Genomic DNA, 25373 nt, shown 5'->3' with positions numbered 1-25373 from the left:
CTTACCAGTTTGAGCTGTAAAAGTTTGATCACTAGGAGAACTGGATTTTCTTTCTGAAACACAAAAAATGAAAATGTTTGTTTACATAAATGACTTTAATTAAACTTGTTTGAATAATGACACATATTTTGTACCGAGAGAGAAAGGAGTACGTCTCGATGATATTCAGTTTCTGACTGCACAGTGGACTACTTTTTAAACAGGATAACTTGGTGTTAGTGTTTTATGCTTTTTAAGTAAAGTAATAAAAATATCTGTTCCAATAAGAAACTAGGCGTTCCCAATCTAATATAAAAAAATCTTACTTTATGGTCGCTTTAAGATGACAAAGACAAAAGCGACAATAACACAAAGGAGGATGATGGTTGCAAGTGTTACGCGTGTTTCTGAAGTTTTTAGTGGATTCTTTACTGGTGGTTGTGCATAATTATTTGTTAGTTGTTGATGTTTCACTGGTGGTTAGAAACATTTCATCTATGATTGTAGATGTTTCAATTACTGCTATATGGATGTTTCAATAGGTGTTGTCGGTATTGTCCATGCGGTTAAAGCTGCCTACTGGTGGTTGTAGTTGCTTCACTGATGGTTGTTGATGCTTTACTGGTGTCTGGATACTTTTTACTGGTGGTTGTAGTTGCTTCACTGGTGGCCGGATACACTTTACTGGTGGTTGTGGACGTATCACTGACGGTTGTAGTTGTAGACTGTAGTGTTGAGCTGAGCCCTCTGGTGTATTCTGGCACAGGGTGAGGGTTACAGGTCCAGTTTATAGGATGCCTTGTGAGGTCTGCTCACACATATATAAAATTCATTGGTGTTAATAAGTTATATGTTTGATTAGACAATATATATTTATGGCATTCTACGTTGATTATAATATTACGACTTCATTGCTTAGTCAACATTCACATTTGTCATGTACAGCAAAGAGTGATTTTCTTACATATCTTTGGTTACTAATATAAGTGTAAACATTTGTTTTTTATATTACTTTAGATTCTTTGTGAATATAGAAATAAACTTAAATACAAAATAGTTTATTAATCTTTATGAAATATTTTCATAGATTAGCACAGCAAATTACGGGTTTTGTAATGTTTTTACTAAGTCAGTAAAACTTATAAGATATATAATATAAGAACATAAATAAGAACAGGGTGTTATCTTAGGGAGTCCTCCAGTCTCTACACAATGTCATTAAAACATACTAATTAAATGTCACAATTAGTTTTGTGATGTAGCAAACTCACTAGAGTGTGTTTGAATTTCCGCATTGTCTTTGATTTCGGTACATGCCACTTGTCCGGTGTTAAGAAAAGAAGAAGAAATGTTCAACAAACTTGTTAGACCACGTATGGTAGCTACGGCATTACATCCTTCAATTCGACTACACCACCGAGATGAAATGTTGCAAGTTGAAAGTACTTCTAATGTATAACTTGGCTGTAGTATAGTCCATGAAACACCAGTGATGCCATTCGGAATGTTGCACGTGTACTCCCACGCATTGTTTGTTCCTGCTGAGAAAAAGAAACAGTTTCTGCATCTAGTAAATACAAAGTGGACTGCCAGTGAAGCTGGCCAACAGACGTCGGTTACTTAGAGAATTTGACGAGACGCATCTGACGGTCTTGCAGTGTTGTATACACAGCAATCCGCATATTCATTGTAACATTTAAACCGGGTTAAAAATGTATTTCAACTCGATTTTAGATATATTTAAACTCGCAACTTAAAGAAAGAAGAATTTAGAACATCTGTGTTTATTATTCCTGAGCATGTGCTAGCGGGAGAATTTGTTTTATTAAGTTCAGGTAAACGCTATGCCATGTTAGTATGCAAAACCAATAGGCATTTACAATCTTTTGTGCCATCCGCAGTTCAGCTATTCAATCACAGATGAACTATCAGCGGTGTGTGTGTGTGTGTGTGTGATGGGTAGGTGTGCATGTGTGTGTGTGTTTTTTTTCCCCCCATGTACATATATTTTGGAAACAGGGCACATCTCCCATCTAAATTGCCCGTTGGGATTAATAAAGCCGGTTGTTATTGTTATTGTTATTGTTATTGTTATTGTTATTGTTATTGTTATTCAAAGTCAATCTTACTGGTTATTCAGTTTCTTTCTTCCCTCAGCAGAACAAGTACATTGATCATAATGAATTTAGAAATCAAATAAGAAATAAGTACAATGACAGCAATTCACAATGTATTCACACAACCTCCTACTATTGTCTCCCATCGCTTACTCGCTCTCACACAGATATAGCCACAAACAGGTAGCTGATAGCAGATGATTAACTTTTGAACAAAATATTCCATAGGTAATTGAAGAAAGAAAAAGCTTTAACATATTGGAAATATGTCACATAACTGACAAGAAGATATATATATGTACTTAAATAATCAATCAAGTGATCAGATGTGCTTGATCTATAAAGACTCTTAAACACAACTGGAAAAAGAACATTCTGATATCTAACCACATTGTACAGCACCAGATACATTTTAAAATAAAATTGTCTATAAAGATAACTGCAATGGTAATCTTATTTTAGTATAAATGGAATGATGGGATTGCAGCAGAAAGAAAATCATATTTACATACATTTATTGGTCTTTCGAGGAAACGCAAATATTGAGAAGCAAGATAAAACTTTGAAGCAAAGAAGCCACGACTCACAGACGAACGCGCGCGCTTGACACACACACACACACACCAGTGCTTACCTGTGACACATTCCCCTGAAATTATTACAAGTAGTATTGTAAAGATACAAGCCACAAACTTGTTCATCGCGAACGATATCTCTTCCTTCTACGTCGCTCTTCGAATAGAAAACTTCTCTTCTATGATAAAAGCAAGCTTCTTCAGATCATGGCGAATTGATGTGATTTCAACTTGACAAAAATCCTCGGTGTATTTTCCCCACATTGTATCTCACTTCCCGCTCCGGTTATCTTCACAGACTAAACATTCAGCCGTCACCTGCCTTAATTTTGTTTTGATAACACAGCTGACATAGCAGAGATGCTAGGGTAAGGGAAGACATACTTGTACAGGGTGGGCAACATAAAACAAGGACGCCGTGTGTGAAGTCATCACAATCTGCGTATTATTATATGTAAGGCAAACAGTAGCAATATCCGGTAAACACTTCATTTATTTAGTCAGCCCAGATGAATGTCTTTGACGATCTCTCTCTCTCTCAAACACACATACACACTTTTCTTCTCTCTGTCAGCCAAAAAAAGCAACACACAAACAAACATACACGGTGACAACCACATGGCTTTACATGCTCAGGTTACGATGGTTTTATAAGCAGATAATACAGTTTTTATTTTAATTTGAGAATCGACTTTAGGCACACAAAACACACCCACACACACACTTGCATGTTTAAAAAAGAAGACTCTTTAAAACGATTTTTTAATCAATTTCATCTCTTTCCCAACCTTACATCGATCTGATTTTTACATATAGCTAGTTTTTGATAACACAATTAAAAGAGAAAAATCACAAGGAAGAGCAATCCGAAAGTAGAATGAATAGAATAGTATGATTCTGCACATTATAGAATATGTGTTTAAAGCTTGCAGTGTATATAAACCTTTTGGAAGGTGTTTGCATTCATTTACAATAAAAGTCTGAATACAACAAGAAGTTATGAATATTGGTGTATAATTATAGACAAATTTTTACAGTTTCAATACAGATTGAAAAAGTCAAAAAGCAGAGAGAATACAAAGGGAATAAACACTGAAATTCGAGGTGTAAGTAGAACATTAAAACCAATTATTTAATGATCATCATGCTCAAATTTGTGTTTCAGGTGTTTAATTTAAAAAATCTGTTACATTCCGTTTATTGGAAGTCCAAACATTGAAATTTTGTGTCGTAATATTTCTTCTATATTTGTACGGTAAAATATATTTTACAACCAGGAACACGCACATAGACAGACACACGCACGCGCGAGTGATTATATATATATGATAAGCAATCCATGAAGGTTTAAAAAATGTCTCCAACAAAAGTTCTACGACCAACTTTTTTTTAAATTACCAGATTGTTTTTCGTTTGTTGCTTTCAAGATGTGCATCTTTGTTTTGAGAACTTCCCGAGTTGTTGTCACTTCTCTCATGTCGTTTTTTGACTTCTGCGTACAGTTCTACTTTCTGGTCTGGTTTAGGTTTTAGTTCAGGTTTTACTTTTATTGGTTTCATCGGCTTTTTGACTTCAGTATAAACTTCCTCACTTAACATTTTGTTACCTCTATCGGGATTTGCTTTATTATAAGGTATATCAGAGATCATGGAATAGTTAAGCGACTCAGAAGGAACATCATGCTTTGAATTTTCATCAATCAATCTTCGAGCCTGATCTGTACCAGTTGGTGGTTTTGCAAATTTGTCAGGAACAGCATAGAGTCCATCAGTAACTTTCTCCTTGGAAAGCAGTTCTTTATTGTCTGTGATGAGATTGCTTTTTCTAGTTTTGTCAACAACAGCATAGAGTCCATCAGTAACTTTCTCCGTGGAAAGCGGTTCTTTATTGTCTGTGATGAGATTACTTTTTCTATTCTTGTCAACAACAGCATACACGTCTCCTCCAGTCTCAGGAGTAGACCCGGGGATGTAGGCGCTTTTGGAGAGGAATTTTCGTCCTGGTTTCAATGGTTTGCTGCGTATTTCATGGTTAGATGATGCAGTTGAGGGTGTCATCGATATCCCAACATACTGACCGACTTCGTCTGATAAAACTGTTCCTGTTGCCTGACCCTGGCTGAGGTCACTGCTGGATCCAGGGATCTGAACAGCTGGTGATGGTGAGATGGCTTCAGAGGGTTGGTAAACAGGATTCACGCAATCAGCAACACCTGGAAAAAATCACAAATGCTCATGTGAATATGTGTAAACTGGTTTTTGTAAATAGATGTAGGTATTTGTAGATACACTTGTACGCCACTTTGAAATGAAGTTTGCTGGCGATGATACAAGAAAGCATATATTAACGGATTGATAAATGGATGAATGAGCGTTTCAAATTTGTTATTTATGAATACTTCATAAGTGTAATCATGCGGTATGTATTAGATGTCTGTTATACAATGCACTTAATTACCAATTTTATATCATAATTGTAATTTTCATGAAGATATTTAAAATTCAGAGATATCACATAATAAACAAAGAGATGAGGCATTTTACTTGTGATCTCCGACACCTTACCAGTTTCATCCGGAAAAGTTTGATCACTAGGAGGACAGGTATTTCTTTCTGAAACGCAAAAAATGAAAGTGTTTGTTTTAACTACTTTAATTAAACTTGCTTGAGTACAGACACACATTTGTACCTAGAAAACAAGTGCTATCTAAATGATATTCAGCTCCCTACTCCACGACTGAATACCTTTCAAACAGGATAACTCGTTAATTTGATGTTTTATGCTTTTTTAAGTGAACAGACCTGTCTGTTCCAGAAAGGTGATAAGCGTTTCTTATCAAATCTTAAAAAATTCTTACTTTGTCGTAGCTTGTAGATGACAAAGACGAAAGCCACAATAACACAAATGAGGATTATTCCCACCACGGTACCAGCAATGGCTCCTGCCGTAGCGCCTCCACCTGAGTCACGTGAGTAAATGGAATTTTGTGGTGAAGTGATCTGTGAGGATGTATCAGAAACTGTGTATACTTTTGTTACTGGTGCTTCAATGGGCGTAGATAATATTTCATTGGTAGTTGAGGCTTCATTAGTGGTAGAGGTTGATGCTGTGCTGCTGGTTGTAGATGTTTCAATGGTGGTTGCGGGTGTTTCGCGTGTTCCTGTAGTTGATTTATTACTGGTTGTAGACGCTTCGCTGATGGTTGTGGATAATTCATTGTTAGTTGTGGATGTTTCACTGGTGGTTGGAAACACTGTATCCATGATTGTAGATGTTCCAATTACTATGGTGGATGTTTCAATAAGCGTTGTCGGTTTTGTCCACGTAGTTAAAGCTGCTTTACTGGTGGTTGTAGTTGCTTCACTGATGGTTGTAGATGATTTACTGGTGGCTGGATACACTTTACTGGTGGTTGTGGACGTATCACCGACGGTTGTAGTTGTAAATACTTTACTGGTAGACTGCAGTGTGGAGCTAAGCCCCCTGGTGGATTCTGGCACAGGGTGAGGGTCACAGGTCCAGTTTATAGGATGCCCTGTGAGGTCTGCTCACGCATAAATAAAATTCATTGATGTTAATAATAAGTTACATGTTTTAGACGATATATACTTATAGTATTCTAAGTTGATTATAATATTACGACTTCATTGCCTAGCCAATCGTCAAATTCATTATGTAGAGCTAAAGGTGATTTCTTTGGGTACTATTTCAACTACCATGTTTTTTTAAACAATACTTCGATTTTAGTGAATACAAAAGTAAACTTAGAAACAAAATAATTTATTGATCTTTATACAATATTTTTTTATAGATTATTGCTGCATTTTATGTTTTGTAATGTTTCTATTAAGTCAGCAACTTCTTTAAACTCAATATAAGAATAGAAAAAGTATCGTTACTATTGCATAGACACTTGGATGTGACTTTGGTTATGTCTTCGAGTCTTTACGCAATAGCGTCCCATGTTGTTAGCACATACTAATTAAATGCACAACTAGTTTTGTGCTGTAGCATACTCACTAGAATGTGTTTGATTGTCCTACTGTCTTTGATTTCGGTACATGCCACTTGTCCGGTGTTAAGAAAAGAGGAAGAAATGTTCAATAAACTTGTTAGACCGCTGATGGTAGCGATGGCTTCACATCCTTCAATTCGACTACACCACTGAGATGAAATGTTGCAATTTGAAAGTGTTTGTGATATATTACTTGGCTGTAGTATAGTCCATGAAAAGCCAGTGATGCCACTTGTAATGTTGCACGTGAACTCCCACGCATTGTTTGTTCCTGCTGAGAAAAAACATCTTTTCTGCATCTAGTAAATACGAGAATCACATTTTATTATCATAAAAACTATACCGTTAGGAAATATATTTACGCGTCATTTTGGGGATACACATGCACATCATCATCCACCCCTTCATTGGTACCTGACTGATCACCATATAAACTGGACTGCCAGTGAAGCTGGCCAACCGATAACAGTCACATAGAGGATTTGACGAGACGCATCAGAGACGGTTTTGCAATGTTGTATACACATAGATATATTTAAACTCGCAATTTGAAGCAAGAACAATTTAGAACATCCGTGATTTTTTATTCAAAGCCGATCTTACTGGTTATTGAGTTCCTTTCTTCCGTTAGCAGAACAAGTACATAGATCCTAATGAATTCAGAATTTAAATGGGAAATAAGTACAATGACAGCAGTTTACAATGCGATACACACAACCTCTTACTATCGATTCCCCATCGTTTACTTGTTCTCACACGTACATAGAAAAAATCAAGGTGGGCAATAGTAGATGCTCAACTTTTGAATAAAATATTCCATAGGTAATTACAGAAACCAAAGGCACTAACATACTGAAAATATTTGACAGAACGGGCAAGGAATTATATATATAAAAATGTGTTTAAATAATTAATCTAATGATCAAATGTGCATCATCTACAAAGAATTCATAATAAAACTGGAAAACGAAAATTCTGATATCTAACCATATTGTACAGCACCGGACAAAGTTTAAAAGAAGTTCTATCTGATGATAATTGTAACTCTTTTGCAACGCTTATCACATTTTAATGTAAATAAACATAGCGATGGGGTTGCAAAAGATGTAAAAGCAAATTTACATTATTTTATTAGTCTTTCAAGGAAACGAAAGCATTGAGAAGCAAGATACAACATTGAAGTAAACATCCACGAATTAGAGACGAGTACACACACACGCACACACGCACACATATACACACACCGGTGCTTACCTGTGACACTTTCCCGTGAAATTATTACCACGAGGATTGTAGAGATGCAAGCCACAAACCTTTCCATCGCGGATGATACAAGTTTTGACTGAGTCTCTTTATAACAGAAAACTTCTCCTCTATGACACAAGCAAGCTGCTTCAGACCATGGTGAATTGATGTGATTTCAACTCGACAAAAATCCTCGGTGTATTTTCCCCACATTGTATCTCACTTCCTGCTCCTGTTATCTTCACAGACTAAACATTCAGCCCTCACCTGCATGGATTTTGTTTTGATAACACAGCTCACATAGCAGAAATGCTAGGGTACAGGAAGACATACTTGACAGGATTCACTGCTCGCCATTTATTAGCTAGAACATAATCCACGTAACTTTTCTATAAGCAGATATATTTATTTTTCTTTTGGCATGTGATACGTCTGTCCTTAAATTAAAATGTTTCAACTAGTTTGGTATGGGGAAAGAAAGTAATTGTAAAATAGTTTAGGAGGTTCATAAATATATTTATTTTTGAACACACAGACACACGGGAATGCTGAGAAATGAAAACTAGATACAAAACCATGCTGGGTGAGCAACTACACCGGGAGACAGAACCACTCAGTCCAGTCAACACAAGGGCAGACAAACACAACCGATTGTCGGACTGTAAAGACCTGCTTATCTCCCATTTACATGCAGAGGCAAACACTATACGTGGAATATACAATGGGGCTGGGATATTTAATTGCTGATGCATTCTTTTTATTTAAAATCATCTAAAAAAATACGAATCAAATTTTCAGACACAAAACCTTACAACCATTCAAGACAAGACTACGTTGTAAGCTTGTCAACACATAAGTCTGTTAACTTGTTCTTCCACACGGCCAGACCTAGAGAACCAACATAACGACTGGTACATAGTCAAGGGATGATACATTAATCAGTGAATAAATAAAGGATACATATTGACATGCAAGTTTAAATTGCATGCAAATTTAGATGTTATAGAACGAACCACTTCTGTTCAGCCTGCAAATTTTATTGTTTACATTCGCCTTGTTTACCCCTGAACCCCTGCAGTTTCATCACAGTGTCAGCAAGGAAAGATGAAGATAAATACTTAAAACATTTACTTTTTTCCTTTTGTTATACTGTCAACCTTAATCTCTGTGTCTGCTTCTTCGTCTCGTTCAATGTTTTCAAAGCTATAAATGTGCACGTGAACACAGAAATGTATCCTCGAACATCGCTAGTATTATCAGAGTTTTATATTTGATGCTGATTAGAAGAGCGAGTAGATCATAATTAGACATGATCAATTGCATCGAAACAAAAATGTGAACAAGCATTCACATTTCTTCCTTAACCATCATTTCAGAAACGTTCAAAATGTCCCGATATAACAAATTTTTCCTAAAGAACAACAGGGGTCGAGGAATACATTTATGTGTAGCATTTTATTTCATTATCACACACATGTTCAACAGCGTGTGTAACAGCTACGTCTCCATGAGTTCTTGTAAATCGTCTGTGTCAGTACTGACCGCCAGGAATGCGACTGGACCCCGTCGTTTCTTGTAGATGACGAAGACAAAACCAACAAGGAAAACAAGAGCAGCAACTCCCATCACACTCCCACCGATGACCCCTGGCGTAACTCCACCCCCGAGTCACGTGAAGACGTGGATCCTGTTGATTGGTGAGCCGTAGTCAGTGATGTGAGAATGGTAGATGTTTTAGTGATGACAGTGGGCGAACTTGTAGTCATGGTCGAGAGGTCATTACTGTTGGAAGGTTCTAGCGAGGCAGTTGTTGGTAACGATTCATCGGAGACAGTGAACAGTTTGTTGGTGGATGCTGATGACATTTCGATGGATGTCAATAATTCACTGGTAAATGTGACCTCGCTGACTGTTGTGTATGTTTCGTTAGAGGTGACATTGCCTTCAGTTGAGATTGTTGCTGGTTCACTGGTCGTTATCGATGATGTACTGATGGTTGTCGATGTGGCTGCTGGGGAGCTTACTGTTTGTGTTGTTGGTGATTTACTATTTGTCTGTTGGAACTTGTGGTTGTTTGGCTGGTGCTCGTTAGGACCGTACTGCTTGTAGATAATGAGGAACTGCTTTTTGCTGATGTAGCGTTTGTGGGCGCAGGTGGCGAGCTGCTGATAGATGCTTGTTTTAAAAAAAATAAGAAAGAAGAAGATAAATTCATTAACTTTGCAAAGTAAAAATAAGTATTGAAATGATGGACAGAATTGGTACATGTAATAAAATAAGATTTTATGTCTTCGAAGTTACCTTTATGAAAGGTTCAAAGAACTAAATTTTTTTATCATTTATAATTTCGGCCTTGTATTATATTATTTATTTCCTGACCTTCCTTCAGATACATCTCGGCAAAACATTTGATATTGTAATTAATATTAACACCAATATAAATTCCTAACTAAAATAGCCAAAAGGTAAAGTTTATAAATGGAAGGAAAACAGAACACGTTACCAAATGCAAGGTTACATAAGGTAAAGTATTAAAATACTTAAGTGACATCACAAAATAAAGTTTTATTCATGACACAAAGTGACTGGGATAAATTTCGTGTACTTCGTAATTGTAGGATGATACAAAAGCAACTGATATTTAATATGGTGGACAAGCATTATTATGTCAAGATAATTACAATATTGTGTGTATACAAAGACGGCATCATACTATGTTAAATTAGGGTAATCTTTCATATAACTAAAGTTGTTTAGGACTGAGATATGGAATGAGATAGATGGAATAGAGCTACACCGTGTCGCACTGTTGCTTCCTACACAAGTCGAGCAAACGCGCTGTTAAACGGATCCACCCAGGATGTGAACGGGTAGCAGTAGATGAGTAAAGTAGCTGAATAGAGATTAGTTTACGGCTACACTGGATTCAGTAACGGGCTCTCAACGATGCGAGAGACATTCATGTGTTAAGTGGACAATGATATCAGAACATGTGTAGTGTGTTGTGAGTGATATTTATAGATAGGCAGTGACTCACGATACTTGGATTAAAAGTAATGAATTGTAAACTGGAGCTCTAGAAAGCAACATTTATTTACAATCTTTAATTGTTATTTTCTTATTTGTGATTCTCTGTAAAATCTCTCAAATTAATAATAATTCCTGTGTTACACAAAATTGCCTTGAGTTGAGAATGTATGGCGAGGGTTCAGGTTCAGATTGTATTATGTTTGCTAACAACTTCGAGTAAGTGTTTACGTACACGTACATGTCGATGCGGGTGGCGGAGATACCGAGAGTGTAATCAGCCCGTGGAAAGCCGTTCGATTACAATACTTCTGTCCGCTCTGTGTTCCCATCCTCGAGGTTCACGACAATATACTGCAATTTGTTTGGGGGAAATCTAGATACATTAAAGCAATGCAGTTGTCGATACTGTTATAGTCATCTGTCTCGAGGTGCCTGATGATAAATTAAGTGTAGGAAGCTTCAGGGAGGATGAATAAAGTGAAGGGATTTTAAATCTCACAATACTTTTTACAAAATAAAAAAGAAAAGGTTTAACAAGTAATATCGGCAAGTCCAGAAGATTGAGTAAATCGTGATTGTTTCCTGATTAATGTTGTCTGTAAGATTAGGTGTAGTAAAACACATACGCAATAACACATTTAAATATATTCTAAAGGGACAGAAAAGGTCTGAGAGGTAGAAATATTGAAAAAAATGTAGATATTTGCAAAACATACATTTACAAAACACTTACCTGTCTGACTAATGAAGAATATGAAGACACAGAATACAAGCTTGCCCATCTTAGAATCATCAGGTGTAGTTGACATTTTGACAGAAGATTTGACCTTTAACACGTGCAGGCTACATCACATCCTGCCAAACAAGAAGCTGCGATAATGACCTGCTTTCAACGGTTAGTGCAGTTTCCTATCTCTGTTCTCTCAGGTGTTATCTCACACAAGTCAGATACGAAACCTTGACTCTGTGTGTTCACGTGTGTGTGTGTGTGTGGGCGGGGGTGAGTTTTAAAATAGTGCAGCTAAAGGGAAATAATTACTAGCTTATTAGTCATTACATTTATTTTTAATATATGTGTGTGTTTTCTTTAAGATAGTGAACCTTGAGCTGCATAATTACAAGTGCATTATTTACTAGATTTATTTCAATCCGTACAAATATGGATTCCTTTCAACACAAAGCACAAAAAAGAAAGAAAAAAAAACTACATAAATTGTCTACCTTTGACTAAAGCCAAAGCAAGATTAATTCACGCATGTACGCATTAACCACTACACACACAACATGAATAAATATATCCACATAATCCAATGATCCAATTACTTTTATTACGTCATTATTTTAATCGGCATATAAATAGTATGAATAAAGACAAATATGCCCACTAAGGGTAGATCTCATTAAGTTCATATTGTTAAAATATGTAATGGCATTGTATGAAGCACACAGCTTTCTTTCACAAATTGTTATTTACATGTCAGGTTCTTAAAATGTTTTATATTCACATCGCTCCATCTGAAGGCACGTGCTGAGTTGTCAAAGAAGAAATCCTCCATTGTAGATTGATGAAATGACTAACCACTGTGTTTGGTATGATCTTCAGCGGCTGAACATAATAAATACAAGTTGGAGAATAACAAGTTCATAACAATTTATCGTGACTTAAACTTAATAATTAAAAACACAGCTCAAGCTCAGTTTATTATCATACTAAAAATATGAGTGAAAATAAACTGCTAGGTGGGTTGTGTGGTCATCGGATGAGTGATTGAAAAACAAAATGTAGAAAACGGTAAGTTTCTAGGAACCGTGAACCACTCATAATGTTACTTTCTTTATATACCGTTATGTATTCTTTACCTACACAAACGTATGCAGAAATGCATTCGTCGATACATTTAATTTTGTAAGAGACACTGATATAATGTAAATTAGAATAAAATATTATTTTAAATAACAAATGTGTGTCAAAACTGAAAAAGATTAAATCACTGTTACATCCGTTTACAGTCTACGTATTAAAAATATCAACTTACGACATTCTGTTGATATTGGTGGTATTTCCTTCGTGTCTTGTACTTTGTCTGACACAAGAAATAAGAAACACATTTATATCGTTGACTAAACATATTTGTAGAAACGTTGATTGTTGTTACCATATCAAGCAGTCTTTTATGACAATATGTTTCAAAATATATTACCCACCAAGTATAGCCAATGCTTTTCTTTTCTAAAGTCTACAAAGCACTCCCTATACTTCAACCTGAAAAAATATCAAGACATGTTCTAACCAACCCTGTGTGTGGCTATTCATCCGTCCATTTATCTGTCTGCCTGTTTATCGGTGTGCGTGCATTTTTCCATGTGTTTGCTTATCGTTTAATTTATCTAGTTTTCAGTAGGGCAACAGTTTTATTTGTATTCTAAAAAAATATTATAGCCGAAGTGAGCGTTTGCGAACTCCGTGTGCGTGCCCGTGGTTGAACGACTGACTTACTGTTCGAACGCTTACATGCGACGCCGAGGATGATGCACCCTAAGCCAGCAGCAACCGCTGCAGCAACACAACCTCCAATGATGGCGGCCATGTTTGATCCACACGGTTTTTCAACCGAACAAGCAGACTGGTCATCTAGACGGTAAATAAAAATTAATTCAAACCTAGCTACAGACATTCATAATAACAAGTCCAATACTATCTACTGCATAAAGTAATATTCAGAAGTGCGGTCATACTAAATTTATCCATTTTAATAATTTCAGGGAAATTATAATTGTATTAAACACCTACAATATTATTATGAAAAAGTTTTAAGGACACAAGGGCCGGCGTTAAGGGCAGGCAGACGTTCTTTTTCTTTCCTACAATAGGTGTTTGCCAGGGTGGCGGTGTTATCATATCATGCTCACTTGTTATTTTAAGGTCTCCGCCGTCAACCCCGTTGTTGACCCTGACGCAGCTAATGTCGCTGGTGTAGGTCCCGTTTGTCCACCACAACAGACTTGCTGCAGCTCCGCACGGTCGGCATTCCTGGAATATCTCGCTCATTGTATTGTGACAGGGACCTGCATTGTGACAATGGGCGATGACACTGGACACCAGAGTTGTCTTCAGGATCCATTGGAACTCGTCGACATTACGGATGTTGCAGACGAGAAAGTTTTGTGCTCCCTGGTTTGGACAGCCTAGGGAGGAAATAGAATACGGTATAAATGTGACTTAAATTTACAGTAAGGTTGTGGTTGGGTCATCTTCTTTCTCGTCATTAGATGAAATGTAGGTTTTGCTTTTAGTCTTTACCGTTTGCAAGCAACCAAAGCATGAGAGTACAGCACTTCAGAGAGATTGGTGGAGAAAATTGGAGAGAGCCATAATACAAAACATTAACAACACTAAATAAATAAACATTTAATCAGTAGCTTAATTAACAAACTTATAAACATAAGTGTATAATATATAATCTGTCGTATTTGTGTGGGGAAGAATGTAAGAAGAAAATGAAAGACAAAAAAAAAGAAAGAAAGAAAGAAAAAGAAATTTATTGACTTGAATCATAGCCCGTGGAAGTAGGAAGTAGATGAATTCGAGGAGCTAAAACATTAATAATACAAATAAATTATTTGTGCATCGATTAACATGCATTCAAATGTTACTTGGATATTTAAACACTAAGGCGGAGAGAAACAAAGAGAAAAAGAGAGAGAAACACAAATAACTACTCACCGTTCAATATTTCCTTTAATAACACTTGCCATCAGCACAACAGCAGAAACAAATGTAATTGTCTTAATCATATTTTTTGTACTTATTTCGTTTGCTTTCTTTTCTTCTTGTTTTCGGTGACTAAAAAAATTCACCGAGCATTAATTAAAGAGAAAAGTCATGCTGAGTTCCTTGTTACAAGACGAGAACATACACGGTAGAAAATCTCGTTTTTGTTTTAGTTTGTTAACAACAGTTCCCAGTAAGATTTCACACCATTTTCTATCGTTGTAAATCTTTGCTCCTAAGTCAGAAAAATCGTGTACCGCTAGAGCAGGTACCAAACACCTTAGTGGCTTCCAGTCCGAACACATTAAGAAACTTGGCTTCACTTCTAAAACAAAATTAATGAGTGAACAGATGGCTTAATTTCTCTCTCCGTCACTCACTGCGTGAGACCTGTGTGTGTGAGAGGTTGACAAAGTGGAGGTTGATGTATAGCATTCTAATCTCTTACCCTGCACCTCCCTCTTGATAATCTTGCCGTCATAGAAACAAATAAAGAATTAATCTGGTTTCAACTGCAAAATATTAATTATTCTGGAGTATTCAATACATGTTATGTGTTTTTGTTATCTGCATCGGAAAGTCAACATTTATTTTTGGGAAGTTATGATTTAAAAATGTTGATGTTTCTACTCACTCAGAGGACTCACACAGAAATGCGCTTTAAAATGTAAACAAAATCAAAATAATTTATTGGTGTAATTCTCTTGTTCACCTAGTCACACACCCACCTTGCCCTATACGCACTGTACACGAACTTCAGAGTGTATTTATGAAAGAAAATCAACCAGGTGCACCTAACAAGGTGGAGCACAATAATGGTCGAGCCAAGACATGAAACTAGCGCCGATAAGGTTTACACTGTAGCAGGTAAACAGTTCACCTGTACACACCTTACATCAGTAATGTACGTGCCATTAAAGAAGCTATCTTATCAATAGCTTTTTATGGTAAACATCTGTTAGAAAACATCCTTTGAGACAAAAACACACCCTGTCAGAATACTGTAAACAAATGTAGAGAGCTTATCCTTTCTCAGTTGAAGCAAAGAACAAGAAAAACTACAAGTGTCACTTAAATTTCATTAAAGTTTAGTGCATCCCTATATCCATCTACTCCGGCACCTTGTATAGGTTTCTTATAAAGAACTTAGTCACAGAAATATCTGAAGAGGTAAAGGGAGGCGATTAGTTATAAAGGTGTGCAGATTACTTCCTTGTTTTAATCTCCCTTTAATTTACTCCAAGCAATGTGGGCGAGAGGTGTTGTGTTTGAACAGCAGCCAAAGTGACACAAGAGGTCAAGTAGGTAAAAGTTGGTAACGAGGAAATAGACTTGAGTGTATGGAGACATGCTTTCTCCTCGCGATAACACGTGATCAGCAATTAGAAACACGGGTATGTCAAACATGGAGTTCATAAAGCTTGCAGCTGGAATGTATTTATATTTACACACATGTAGAGTAAACTTACGGGATGAGTGAGTGAGTTGGTGGGTGGGTATAAGTGAGTGAGAGGGGGGTGAGTTAGTGAGTATTACAACAACTCTCTTCTGCCTGTTATATGATATACCTTAATTATTCTTACTTTAATAAGCAGCTCGAAGATTTTTATTGCAGCAAAGGTATAGTTAAATTTTCTAGGCTTTATATATTTCAGAGCATTTATACACAAAAGCTATTGAAAATTAATTTATCAAAGTTTGTTAACCTATCGCAGTAATCACTCTTAAGGAGTCACATTTTGCCCTCGACATTGTCGCGATAGTAAAAATTCACTTTCATAAAGTGTTGAGAATAAAAGAAAGAGGGGCTGTCAAACTTTTTGCTTTGACAATGAGTGTGTGTTACAAGTGTTAATGATTTTTTTTTTCACTACTCTCTTCTTTCGGTTTCATTAGAAAATAAAACAACTACATACAAACAAGCATAAATGTCAAAAGAATTTATTACAAAAATAGTGTCTTTATTATAACACACAGCAACAGAAATATACATTGAAAATGAGTAGCAATAAACAGCAAAAACAGCGCAGTGCAAGATTTAAAAAAGTGGACGTTGATAACTTGCACTGAGGCGAATAAATAAGAAAATAAGACTAATATATTTTTAGAAACTGTACATTATTTGTACATGCTGACGCGCGCACTTGTTTGTTATTGTGTCTGAGTGTGTGTTTAATCGCATGACATTTTTATTAAAGATATTTTATGTGTTTGTGTGTGTTTTTACACCCCTGTGTGAATTAGATTGCCTTATATGGAAACTTTAGCAAACAGTTTATAATTATAAGCAAGTATTTGAAGATTTCATTTGAGCAAATTGGTTACTTTTTTTAATCCTTCTTTCTTAGATACATTTTATCCAGTAAGTTACATCGTGGAATTCGAAATGTGCATTTTTGCCAAAACTTCTTTAAATTGATGCTTAGAGAGTGCGTGCATATACAGGTGATCGCCCTGAAAAAGTCAGTATCTGTTCTGGACAAACAGACTTTTCTACCGACGAAGTCGATTGGCGATCAAAGCAAAAAAATAAAATAAATAAATAAACAAAAAAAACAAAAAAAAAAAACAAAAAACAACAAACAAACAAAAAAACCCCCAAAAAACAAAACAAAACCCCCAAAAAACAACTCTGGTTCTGACAGCAGGTCCAGCTCATGTTGCTCTTAAAGAGATTTTTTGACCGTAACTTGAATTTGGAATTATGTTCAGGTTTCTTTAAATGGAAAGGCATCACACGATAAAAGGTACAATGAACAATAACAGAGAGGTTAAACCTGAAATTAAAATATGTTGTGTATAAACCGTGTAGTAGGTAAGGGGACGTTTTTTTTCCAGGCATTGCCCTAGTCAGGCTTAATCTCATTTCAGTCAAATTGAAATGCACTACGAGGGTAACACCATTCCCACTTTCTTCATTACTGTCCATCAAAAAGCTTTGCAAAAAAGTTGTAGTAAACATTTTAGTCCACATTTCGCTTTCAACATTTTCGTAGACTAGTTGCATACGTCTTTCACCTGCATAACAACATGTATGATCTCCTTAACCGTTTCGCACGTGTAATATGTTGTTTGTGTCTAATGACTGTTGTTTTTTTTTTTTAACTAGACTCGTTCATGAACGATTCCGCAAGAAAACAACAACCGCCAAAAGATTTAGTCCGGCGGAGGTTTGCTGACAGTGGCGTAAGCTGGAGGAAGGTGGTTGTCCAGATTCTTGTCTTGAAACTGAATGTCCTTAGAATCTTCACCTTTTTTGGGCTTGTGATTTACCTTGTTGGCTGTCGCATACTCGGCATCTTCAAAGGATACGACCTTCTTTGGCTTCCTGGCTGCCACGTACAGCAAATCTTCCTCACTTTCATGGACTGGTTCCAGTAAACCTCTTGACTTCATTATACTTCTTCCATACCTAGAAGGCTTTGCTATCACGATGGCAGTGAACAGTGTGTCTTCGGGTTCATCTTCCCGTGACAACATTCTGTCGTATAACGGTCTCCAGATCAATGATTTTCTTGTGGGTGATGGTATTAAATTTGCTCGATTTACGACCGGAATATGGAAAATAAAAATCTTTTTGGTTTTCTTTCTGTTGTGTAACATCGTCTGGACAATCAATGTCCATGTAGTCTGCTTCTGAGCTGTTTATAGACACGGAATCTGTTTCCATGGATACAGAAGCCGTACTAACCTTCCCGAGAGAATTCGCATCAGTAGAAACCATATTGTAGGGGGACTCAATCTCCTCCCGAAGAACACATGTCTTGGACAACGACAGCCGGCGAAATGCTTTCAATGTTAGAGGCGCTTCATTTTTGTCAATGCCAGAAGGGGCGTCTCGCACTTTTTTATTCTCATCATTGACTCCAGTCTCATAGGCAATGTTGCAGTAAATAAACTCTGAAAGGAAAAACTCATATTATCTACAGGTCTATTGCCAATCATTTCCGTTTTTAGCCATTGATGGAAGCATGACATTAACTTGTGTGAAATATGTTTTAGATTCATTTTTCTGACCGTACACTTTCGGTATACAAATGTATAGGCTAACGATGATAATAACAATTGGAAGACCTACCTTTGGCAGACTCATCATCAGAAAATGTCACGGAGTCTGAAATAAAAATGTGTAGGGGATATAGAAACAAACACGCGACAAAAAAAAATAGCTACGACAAAATTCAATACCAAGAGATTAGGTTTTTTTTTACACTATGTCACGCCTATGACAAGACAGTGATTACGAAATAATAAAAAAACAGATTTTTTTTTTAGATTGATAAGACATTTTTTATGATATTGATGGAGCAGCATTTTGTATGGATTACTTACAAGAAATAAAATTATTTTACTGACAATAAGAAGGATTATAATAATAATACAAGGTGAAAATTTATACTCAAAAGTTTAGTACAAAAACTTGTATAAACACAAGCATATACACTTTTACATAATTAATTAGCAAGTAAGTAATTAGAGACATCAGAGCTAAGATTCACTTTCATCATCTAGAAAATAGCTGCGAAGAGACAACTGCTACAACACAAGGAAACAACAAACAACCAAGGACGTACAGAACATCACAGCACACACGAATGCAGAAAGAGAGAGAAACAGAAAAGTAATAGAAAGTCGTCCTTACCTCTGTGGTGTTTACAACTTAAGATGTACAGAGAACCAAGGACGACAACTCCCAGCGCTGCTGCAATAACGCCGATGATGAGCGACAGATGTGCCAGCTGGTCATGTGATGTCGGGATGGGATCTGTCGTACTTGTTGTTCCTAAAATGTTATCTAAACAAGAGAAGTTACTTTTGGTACTGTTGTCAGCAAAGTAAATAACAAACACACACATACTTGTAGCTGCACCATAATGGCGACCCTTCCAACGTCTACACCACGAGAATGTTCGAATCTTTGTTGATAACGATGAATTTTCCTTAGTAATCATTGAATGCCTCGAGACTCATAATCTCTTGCTTTGTTATTCTATTGGCATAATGCAAAAGTAATATTTAATTTTCTGTTAGATTCACGCTTGGTGTTTATCTTCAACTGTCAATACATTTTGTGAAAGGGTCAATAATATTGAAAAATAACAGAACCTTTAACATGTTTAAAATTTTGTCTTATAAACGATACTGTCATAAAACATGTTTATGGTTGTTAAGACTAATTACTTACGTGGAGGTTTATCAACAGTGTTGTTTTTTGCAGGCTTGGTATCAACTGAAGTACCTCTGTGTGTCTGGACATCAATCTGCGGTATAGTTGTGCGGACTTCCGGTAAGCTATTAAGTGTATTGTACATGGCTGCTTCAGAGGATGTTTGGACATCAATGGTGGTCCGGTATAACTCATGAGTAGAAAACCTAGTAGGCAACTTTGTAACTTCTGAAACATCTTGCCCAAATGTAGAATATAGTTCTACTTGAGTAGAAAGAATTGTTGTGGTCTTTTGATGAGAAAACCCTGCTTGATTTTGGGCTGTGGTCTGAGTGAAGTCAAGTGAGGATGACCTACTGGTCCTCGTATCTGGAGAAACTGAAATGTTTCTGTCATATGTAGATGATAAAACAGTGTTTGAATAAATATGCGGGTTGCCTGTTGTCACGCTTTGATGTGAATGAATGGAAACATCATCTGTCTTTAGGCTTCTGGTAAACATAAAACCATCAGTCTTTAGTTCTGATGAGGCGAAGACAGTGTCGATGGTAGGGATGCTCCGGGTATTCAAAGTTGACAAACCTGTTAGCGACCGGAAGTGTGTCCTTTCTGTTTCATGTAATGGAGAAGTAGTCATTGTTGGTTTAACAGAAGCTATGACTTCAGTCTTAGCCCTAGAGGCTACTTCTGTTTCTTTAAGAATAAATGTATTGCTAGTATGCAAATAAACTTTATTTGTTTGAGCAGATGGCAAGAGAACTTCTTGTACATTTGGACTGCTAGTAACTGTCTCTAAGCTGGTGAAATATCCTTCTCTTTCAGTCTTGCTTGGTAAAGTAGAACCAAGTTCAGTCCTTAATGAACTCTTACTGGTCAAATTCTCTGGATAAACTGTATATGACCGGCGTTTAGAACCTTCTGTACTCGACGGCAGTTCAGGCGTTAAAGACACAGAAGCAGACGATTCTCCAGAATATGAACCTTTCGTATTATCCTGGAATGATACACTTCCTTTAGGATGGTCAATGGACGATTCAACAAATGGCATAGAAGAAACAATAAGTACTGGACTAAAAGATGCAATGATGTGTGGCTTATTCTGATGAGAGTCTGTTGTAGATGTTATTCTTGATTCACCTTCAGTGGTCAAGGAATATTCGGAAGACAAAGGAAGAGAAGACATAGTGGATCCTGAGATCTGCGTAAATCCAGATACAGACAAACAGATACCTGGTGTTTGTTTGTGACGAGATCTCCGAATATTTATCAATGTGGCTCTCTTCAATAACCTCAGTTTGTGGGGAATCCATCGCAGGTGAAACGACTGTTGTCCTTGTCGGAGAAAGTTTTTCTCCGCTCGACAATGTCCATTCTCCGATAATTTCTGTAGAAACATAACTCTGGGTCTCTGTAATACCGCTCTGTTCACTTAATTTAGTAAAGTAGCTCTGCGAGTTCAATTCAATATTATTACCAGATACGCTTGAAACTTGTTTTCTCTCAATTGTTGAAAGAACCTGTGTTGGTGTAATGGGCATTGTTGTGTCCTAAATCAGAAATGAAAGAAACAGTGGACTTTGTTATTGAGAGTTGTAGAATCTTTCAGAGTGTTTTTCACTGGGTTTCAGAGTCTGATGAGAAATCATGGTGGCATCTGTAATCAAGTGACCCTCCAGAGTAGAAACAGTTGTCATCATCGTCTTTGTAGAAGTTGGATTTTCCTTTGAATACTGCGAAGACTTGCCTGTAGATGCGAATGTTGTCGTGACCACAAAATGTTCAGAAAGCATGGCAGAACCTTGATGTAAAGGAGGATACCCCTGATGCATTTTCCTCTAAAGTCTTAGACATCACCAATTGTGTGGATGAAGAGTTTTCAATCCATTGTTCAGGACCTGCAGATGGCGTTAACTGGTTATCAGAATTCCGATTCCTGGACCGGTTGTAGTTGTTACTGCCGTAGTAGATTGTGAGCCTGCAAAAATGAGTTTTGTTTTCTATATCAGGGAAATATTTTGTCCTTAAAAACTATTCTAATATTTCTGCATTAAATATGCCTTATAAAACATCTTTTCGAGGGCATCAAACAGAAGTAATAGTTGTGTACTCACTCTTTGTATTTTTTGATATCTTCCACTATTGTCTCTTATACCGTTTTGAGATTAAAACTTTAAAAAAACAGGAAAAGAAGTTAAAAAGAGGTAAAAGGTAAGTGACATTTAGCCCAGAGGTTATGCAACAAGGATGTTTTGCACGAATTTCCCATCGGTCTTAATATTAGAGGAAGATGAAAGGAAGTTTCGTGGGCTTGCTTTTTCAGAAACCAGTGTAATAGTGGAAGGGAAGGGAAGGGATAAGTGGATGACTGATAGCCTCCATGCTCCTTGACATCGACCCCAACCCTAACCCAGTAATGTCAAACAGTCTCAAGTCGCCAAGCTAATCTCACGACTGATAACCGAGAAGAGGACAAAAGCACAAAAAAGGCACAAAATAAAAATATTAAGAAATGCTGGTTTGCTCCCCAACTGAGTTGTCACCCTGGGTATTGACGTAAGTTATCCGCTGGAGGACTTTAAGAGGCAGCGGGAGGCGACTTTTATCAGGCAAGGAGATTATTTTTTTTTAATTTTTCAGTAATATCAGATGTCCTCAGGACACCGTGCGCCACCCATTCAGTTTTTAGGTTTTTACCATGAAGTGAACATCAAAGCTGTTTGATTGTATTACGATTTAAGTTTATTGCATGCATTAGGGTAACTAAATATTTTAATTTAGCAAATATTTAACAAAAATATTTAAATGACTAGCTAGTAGAGTAGCTAGCCAAGATTTCGGTCTAACTCAGTTTTCTCAAGATAACGCTGTAATCTTTCTGACCGCTCGCATCTTTCTCTCCTTTCTTCATGTGGTTAATCTTTTTTGTCTCTGCTACCATCATCTCTATCCCCAACAACAAATAACTAATACGCCTACCAGAGCGAATCTTAAATAAAAAAATGCTTAACATGTAAATAATACACGAGCAACATCACACTCCATTCGGTAAAGAAGGAGATTATATTCACAAACATCCTAAAGATTTTCTGACATTGTTCCAACTGGTATAAAGAAAAGTAAAGCTAAAAATATTTTTGCAAACTGATTTTTGGAACCTTCTCTTTTAGGACACATATCACAATAAATGAATAAAATTTACCTCAGACAAAGTAGTAGTAATTTACTACCGAGAATCATTTATAGTTATCGAAGTAGTTCAACAGCTGGATATTTTGGTCCAAGTTCTTCCTTATTACCTGACTTATTGAAGGTAAAGGTCAATTTCTCAGATTAATTTTATAAAGTTTGTAAAACAGGATTAGTTGAGGGGGCAACATGCTGTGCAGTATCTGCATCTGCTACTTAATCACTGTAATCTATTCAAGGCTTGGGTGGAGCATTTTTAGGAACCTTTATTAAACAAACGCAAGATTATATTTTGAAATGTACTAGAATTAACTTTGCTTAAGTGTCTTCAGGGATTTTTCGTCTTCTTTCTAATTTTGTTTAGCTTCTAAAAACTATTTTCTGTACCAATATTGTAAGACATTCAGCAGCAAAAATTTAAAGTGAAAATTCATTTTTCATATCTTTTTATGTTGATGGCTTTGTTGTACAAACTTTAACGAAAAGTAATAATGTTGTCAGTTTTATGTTTATAGAATGAGATAGATTACTACCTTTTTTCTAACTTTTATATATTTCATTCCTTAGTTGCAAAACACTGTAGACAAACGGCTAGGTCACTTCTTTGAAGAATTAAAAAGACCACATTCAAATGTTGACTGGCGAAATGACAAATAATTAAAATAATTTAAGTTCGAAGAGTTGAGTTTTGATATAAATCAGATGTTAGAGGTATGTGTGAAATAATAATCAAATACAATAAACGTTACCAAAAAGAACATGCAAGCTGCTGCATAAACAAAACAACAATCAACCATTGGTGTGATAAGTAACTAAAAGAATCTAGTCGGTGAACAGCACTCACAGGTGACTTCCTCGCTATCGCTGGACTCATGACACTCTATGTTAATGCCGTCCACCCTTCCAGTGATCATCAGCTCACTCCTCCCGCTCTCCGTTCTCGAGACGCTGACGGAGGAATTTGTAGTCAGGCAGGTTCTAGAACCATTCAGGCACGTGGCGAGAACATTTTGTATTCCTCCGCTGTTACTGATCCATTTGATATTGTTGTCTTTGTTTCTTGCTTGACAGGAGTAGACTTGAGTTTCATTACTTCTAATTACCGTCACTTCATTTGCACATCCTTGAAAAAAATGTTTTAGTTTGAACAACTTTTTAATACATCGGGTGTCGTACTTACACGAGTGCAATGAGATAATGATAAGTTGTGTTTGTTTCTTATGCCTTTTAAATTGAAAACTATGAAATAAACCATAATTTTAAAATGATTTAGTAAAACATTTTTACATCGAAGCTTTAAGACCCACAAGAAATTAAATATTGAATAATCTATCTAAATGTAAGTATAATCTTCTTAGCAGTTATTAGGTGGAAAATATCAGAATAAATTTAAACTATAAATCTTTCAGAACGTTTACACACATTTATTCTCTTGTGTGCACATCAATTCTGTAGCAATTTTAACAGAAAATCAGAGAGGTGGCCATGTACAAGTGGTTTTTTCTGCTTAGCTTAGAAGTGGCTCGAATATTTTATGAATACCAAATAAAAAATAGGAAATAGATAAATATAAGTGAAACAAGTGAAATGCACTGAAAAAGAAAATCCTTCACTTAATTTTTATTATTAAAAGAAATGTTTGTCACATAAATAATAAAAAATATTTCGTACTATGAAGATGTATATATACAAAGAGACTTGAATCATGTACATACATTAATTGCATAGAAAAAGTGCATCAATAGCGTTATAAAGAAAATTATTACTGTTTCAAGCATAAAGACTTTACCTGCTTACCATTATTGCTGACAGCAGAATCATGAACATGTACGAGACACAGCACGACGACTACAAGTGATATCCATATGGCCATGGCTGTCACATATTGCTGTCACCGTCGCTGTTCCAAACTGTAATGTCAGTCTGAGCTCGACTGGAATGTTAAAAGCCTCCGTCACGTCTCACGTCTTCACGTCTTCACGTCACCGAAGACGAGTGCTGAACGTTTTATCTCGGGTACCCGCCCAGCGCCGCCATTCTCCACTCTGACACCCGACAAACCTTTATCAGGTGTGCGGGACAGGCGGTTAAAAATAGAATTTCCACCCTTTTGCCATAAATTATTAACTAGCTTATGCTCTTATTATGATTATGAGTGTGTTAATAACCTATAGGAATTTATTTAGACATTTTTGTGTTTTCTTTTAATTGGTGAAATGAAAGAAAGTATTGTCGAGCTTTGAATTGTGTGTGCGTGTATGTGATTATTATTTCGTGCTTATGAAAG

The 25373-nt window shown here is 36.3% G+C and overlaps 4 protein-coding genes and 1 long non-coding RNA gene across 10 annotated transcripts in view; all 5 read right to left on the bottom strand.

Moving 5' to 3' along the window:
• The window catches only part of LOC112568158 (serine-rich adhesin for platelets-like), a 40444-nt gene extending 37576 nt beyond the window's left edge, over nt 1-2868 (bottom strand). The window contains exons 1-4 of one of the 3 annotated variants that reach the window (XM_025245300.1): nt 2731-2868; nt 1251-1520; nt 560-787; nt 6-53 (exon numbers count right to left, since the gene is read on the bottom strand). In XM_025245300.1, coding sequence (XP_025101085.1) covers nt 6-53; nt 560-787; nt 1251-1520; nt 2731-2797 — 613 coding nt within the window. In that variant the 5' untranslated portion in view covers nt 2798-2868. The remainder of the gene's footprint in view (nt 1-5; nt 54-559; nt 788-1250; nt 1521-2730) is intronic. The other 2 variants (XM_025245302.1, XM_025245301.1) reach the window with 2 other exon arrangements.
• LOC112568159 (cell wall protein DAN4-like) lies at nt 2730-8266 on the bottom strand. 2 transcript variants are annotated; one of them, XM_025245303.1, is made up of 5 exons: nt 7941-8266; nt 6692-6960; nt 5529-6215; nt 5236-5283; nt 2730-4883 (listed from the first exon to the last, which is right to left on the bottom strand). In XM_025245303.1, exons 3-5 carry the CDS (start codon nt 5932-5934, stop codon nt 4066-4068), a joined length of 1272 nt encoding a protein of 423 aa, XP_025101088.1. In that variant the 5' UTR covers nt 5935-6215; nt 6692-6960; nt 7941-8266; the 3' UTR covers nt 2730-4065. The 2 variants fall into 2 exon arrangements, with proteins under 2 accessions (XP_025101088.1, XP_025101090.1); XM_025245305.1 differs by having other exon boundaries at nt 6692-6957.
• An 804-nt stretch (nt 8267-9070) lies between these two features.
• On the bottom strand, nt 9071-11844 carry LOC112568220 (bypass of stop codon protein 1-like). Of its 2 annotated transcripts, XM_025245410.1 has the most exons (3): nt 11695-11844; nt 11194-11312; nt 9071-10106 (listed from the first exon to the last, which is right to left on the bottom strand). In XM_025245410.1, the coding sequence occupies exons 2-3, from the start codon at nt 11199-11201 to the stop codon at nt 9557-9559; spliced, it is 558 nt and encodes a 185-aa protein (XP_025101195.1). In that variant the 5' UTR covers nt 11202-11312; nt 11695-11844; the 3' UTR covers nt 9071-9556. The 2 variants fall into 2 exon arrangements, 1 of the variants encoding a protein (XP_025101195.1); XR_003100035.1 differs by lacking the exon at nt 11194-11312.
• A 203-nt stretch (nt 11845-12047) lies between these two features.
• On the bottom strand, nt 12048-13587 carry LOC112569633. The gene is made up of 3 exons (XR_003100490.1): nt 13459-13587; nt 12998-13045; nt 12048-12567 (listed from the first exon to the last, which is right to left on the bottom strand). It is a non-coding gene; the product is annotated as an uncharacterized LOC112569633 (long non-coding RNA).
• Nucleotides 13588-16660: 3073 nt separating this feature from the next.
• On the bottom strand, nt 16661-25314 carry LOC112569430 (mucin-3A-like). 2 transcript variants are annotated; one of them, XM_025247195.1, is made up of 6 exons: nt 24884-25314; nt 23931-24209; nt 19919-21875; nt 19376-19528; nt 18812-18847; nt 16661-18633 (listed from the first exon to the last, which is right to left on the bottom strand). In XM_025247195.1, exons 3-6 carry the CDS (start codon nt 21294-21296, stop codon nt 18194-18196), a joined length of 2007 nt encoding a protein of 668 aa, XP_025102980.1. In that variant the 5' UTR covers nt 21297-21875; nt 23931-24209; nt 24884-25314; the 3' UTR covers nt 16661-18193. The 2 variants fall into 2 exon arrangements, with proteins under 2 accessions (XP_025102980.1, XP_025102981.1); XM_025247196.1 differs by having other exon boundaries at nt 19376-19516.
• Nucleotides 25315-25373: the final 59 nt, after the last annotated feature.

This window comes from Pomacea canaliculata, linkage group LG7 (genome assembly GCF_003073045.1).
Source record: "Pomacea canaliculata isolate SZHN2017 linkage group LG7, ASM307304v1, whole genome shotgun sequence".
Lineage (NCBI taxonomy): Eukaryota > Metazoa > Mollusca > Gastropoda > Architaenioglossa > Ampullariidae > Pomacea > Pomacea canaliculata.
Note: the sequence above shows the minus strand (reverse complement) of the source record. Positions and strands in the feature narration are given on the sequence as shown.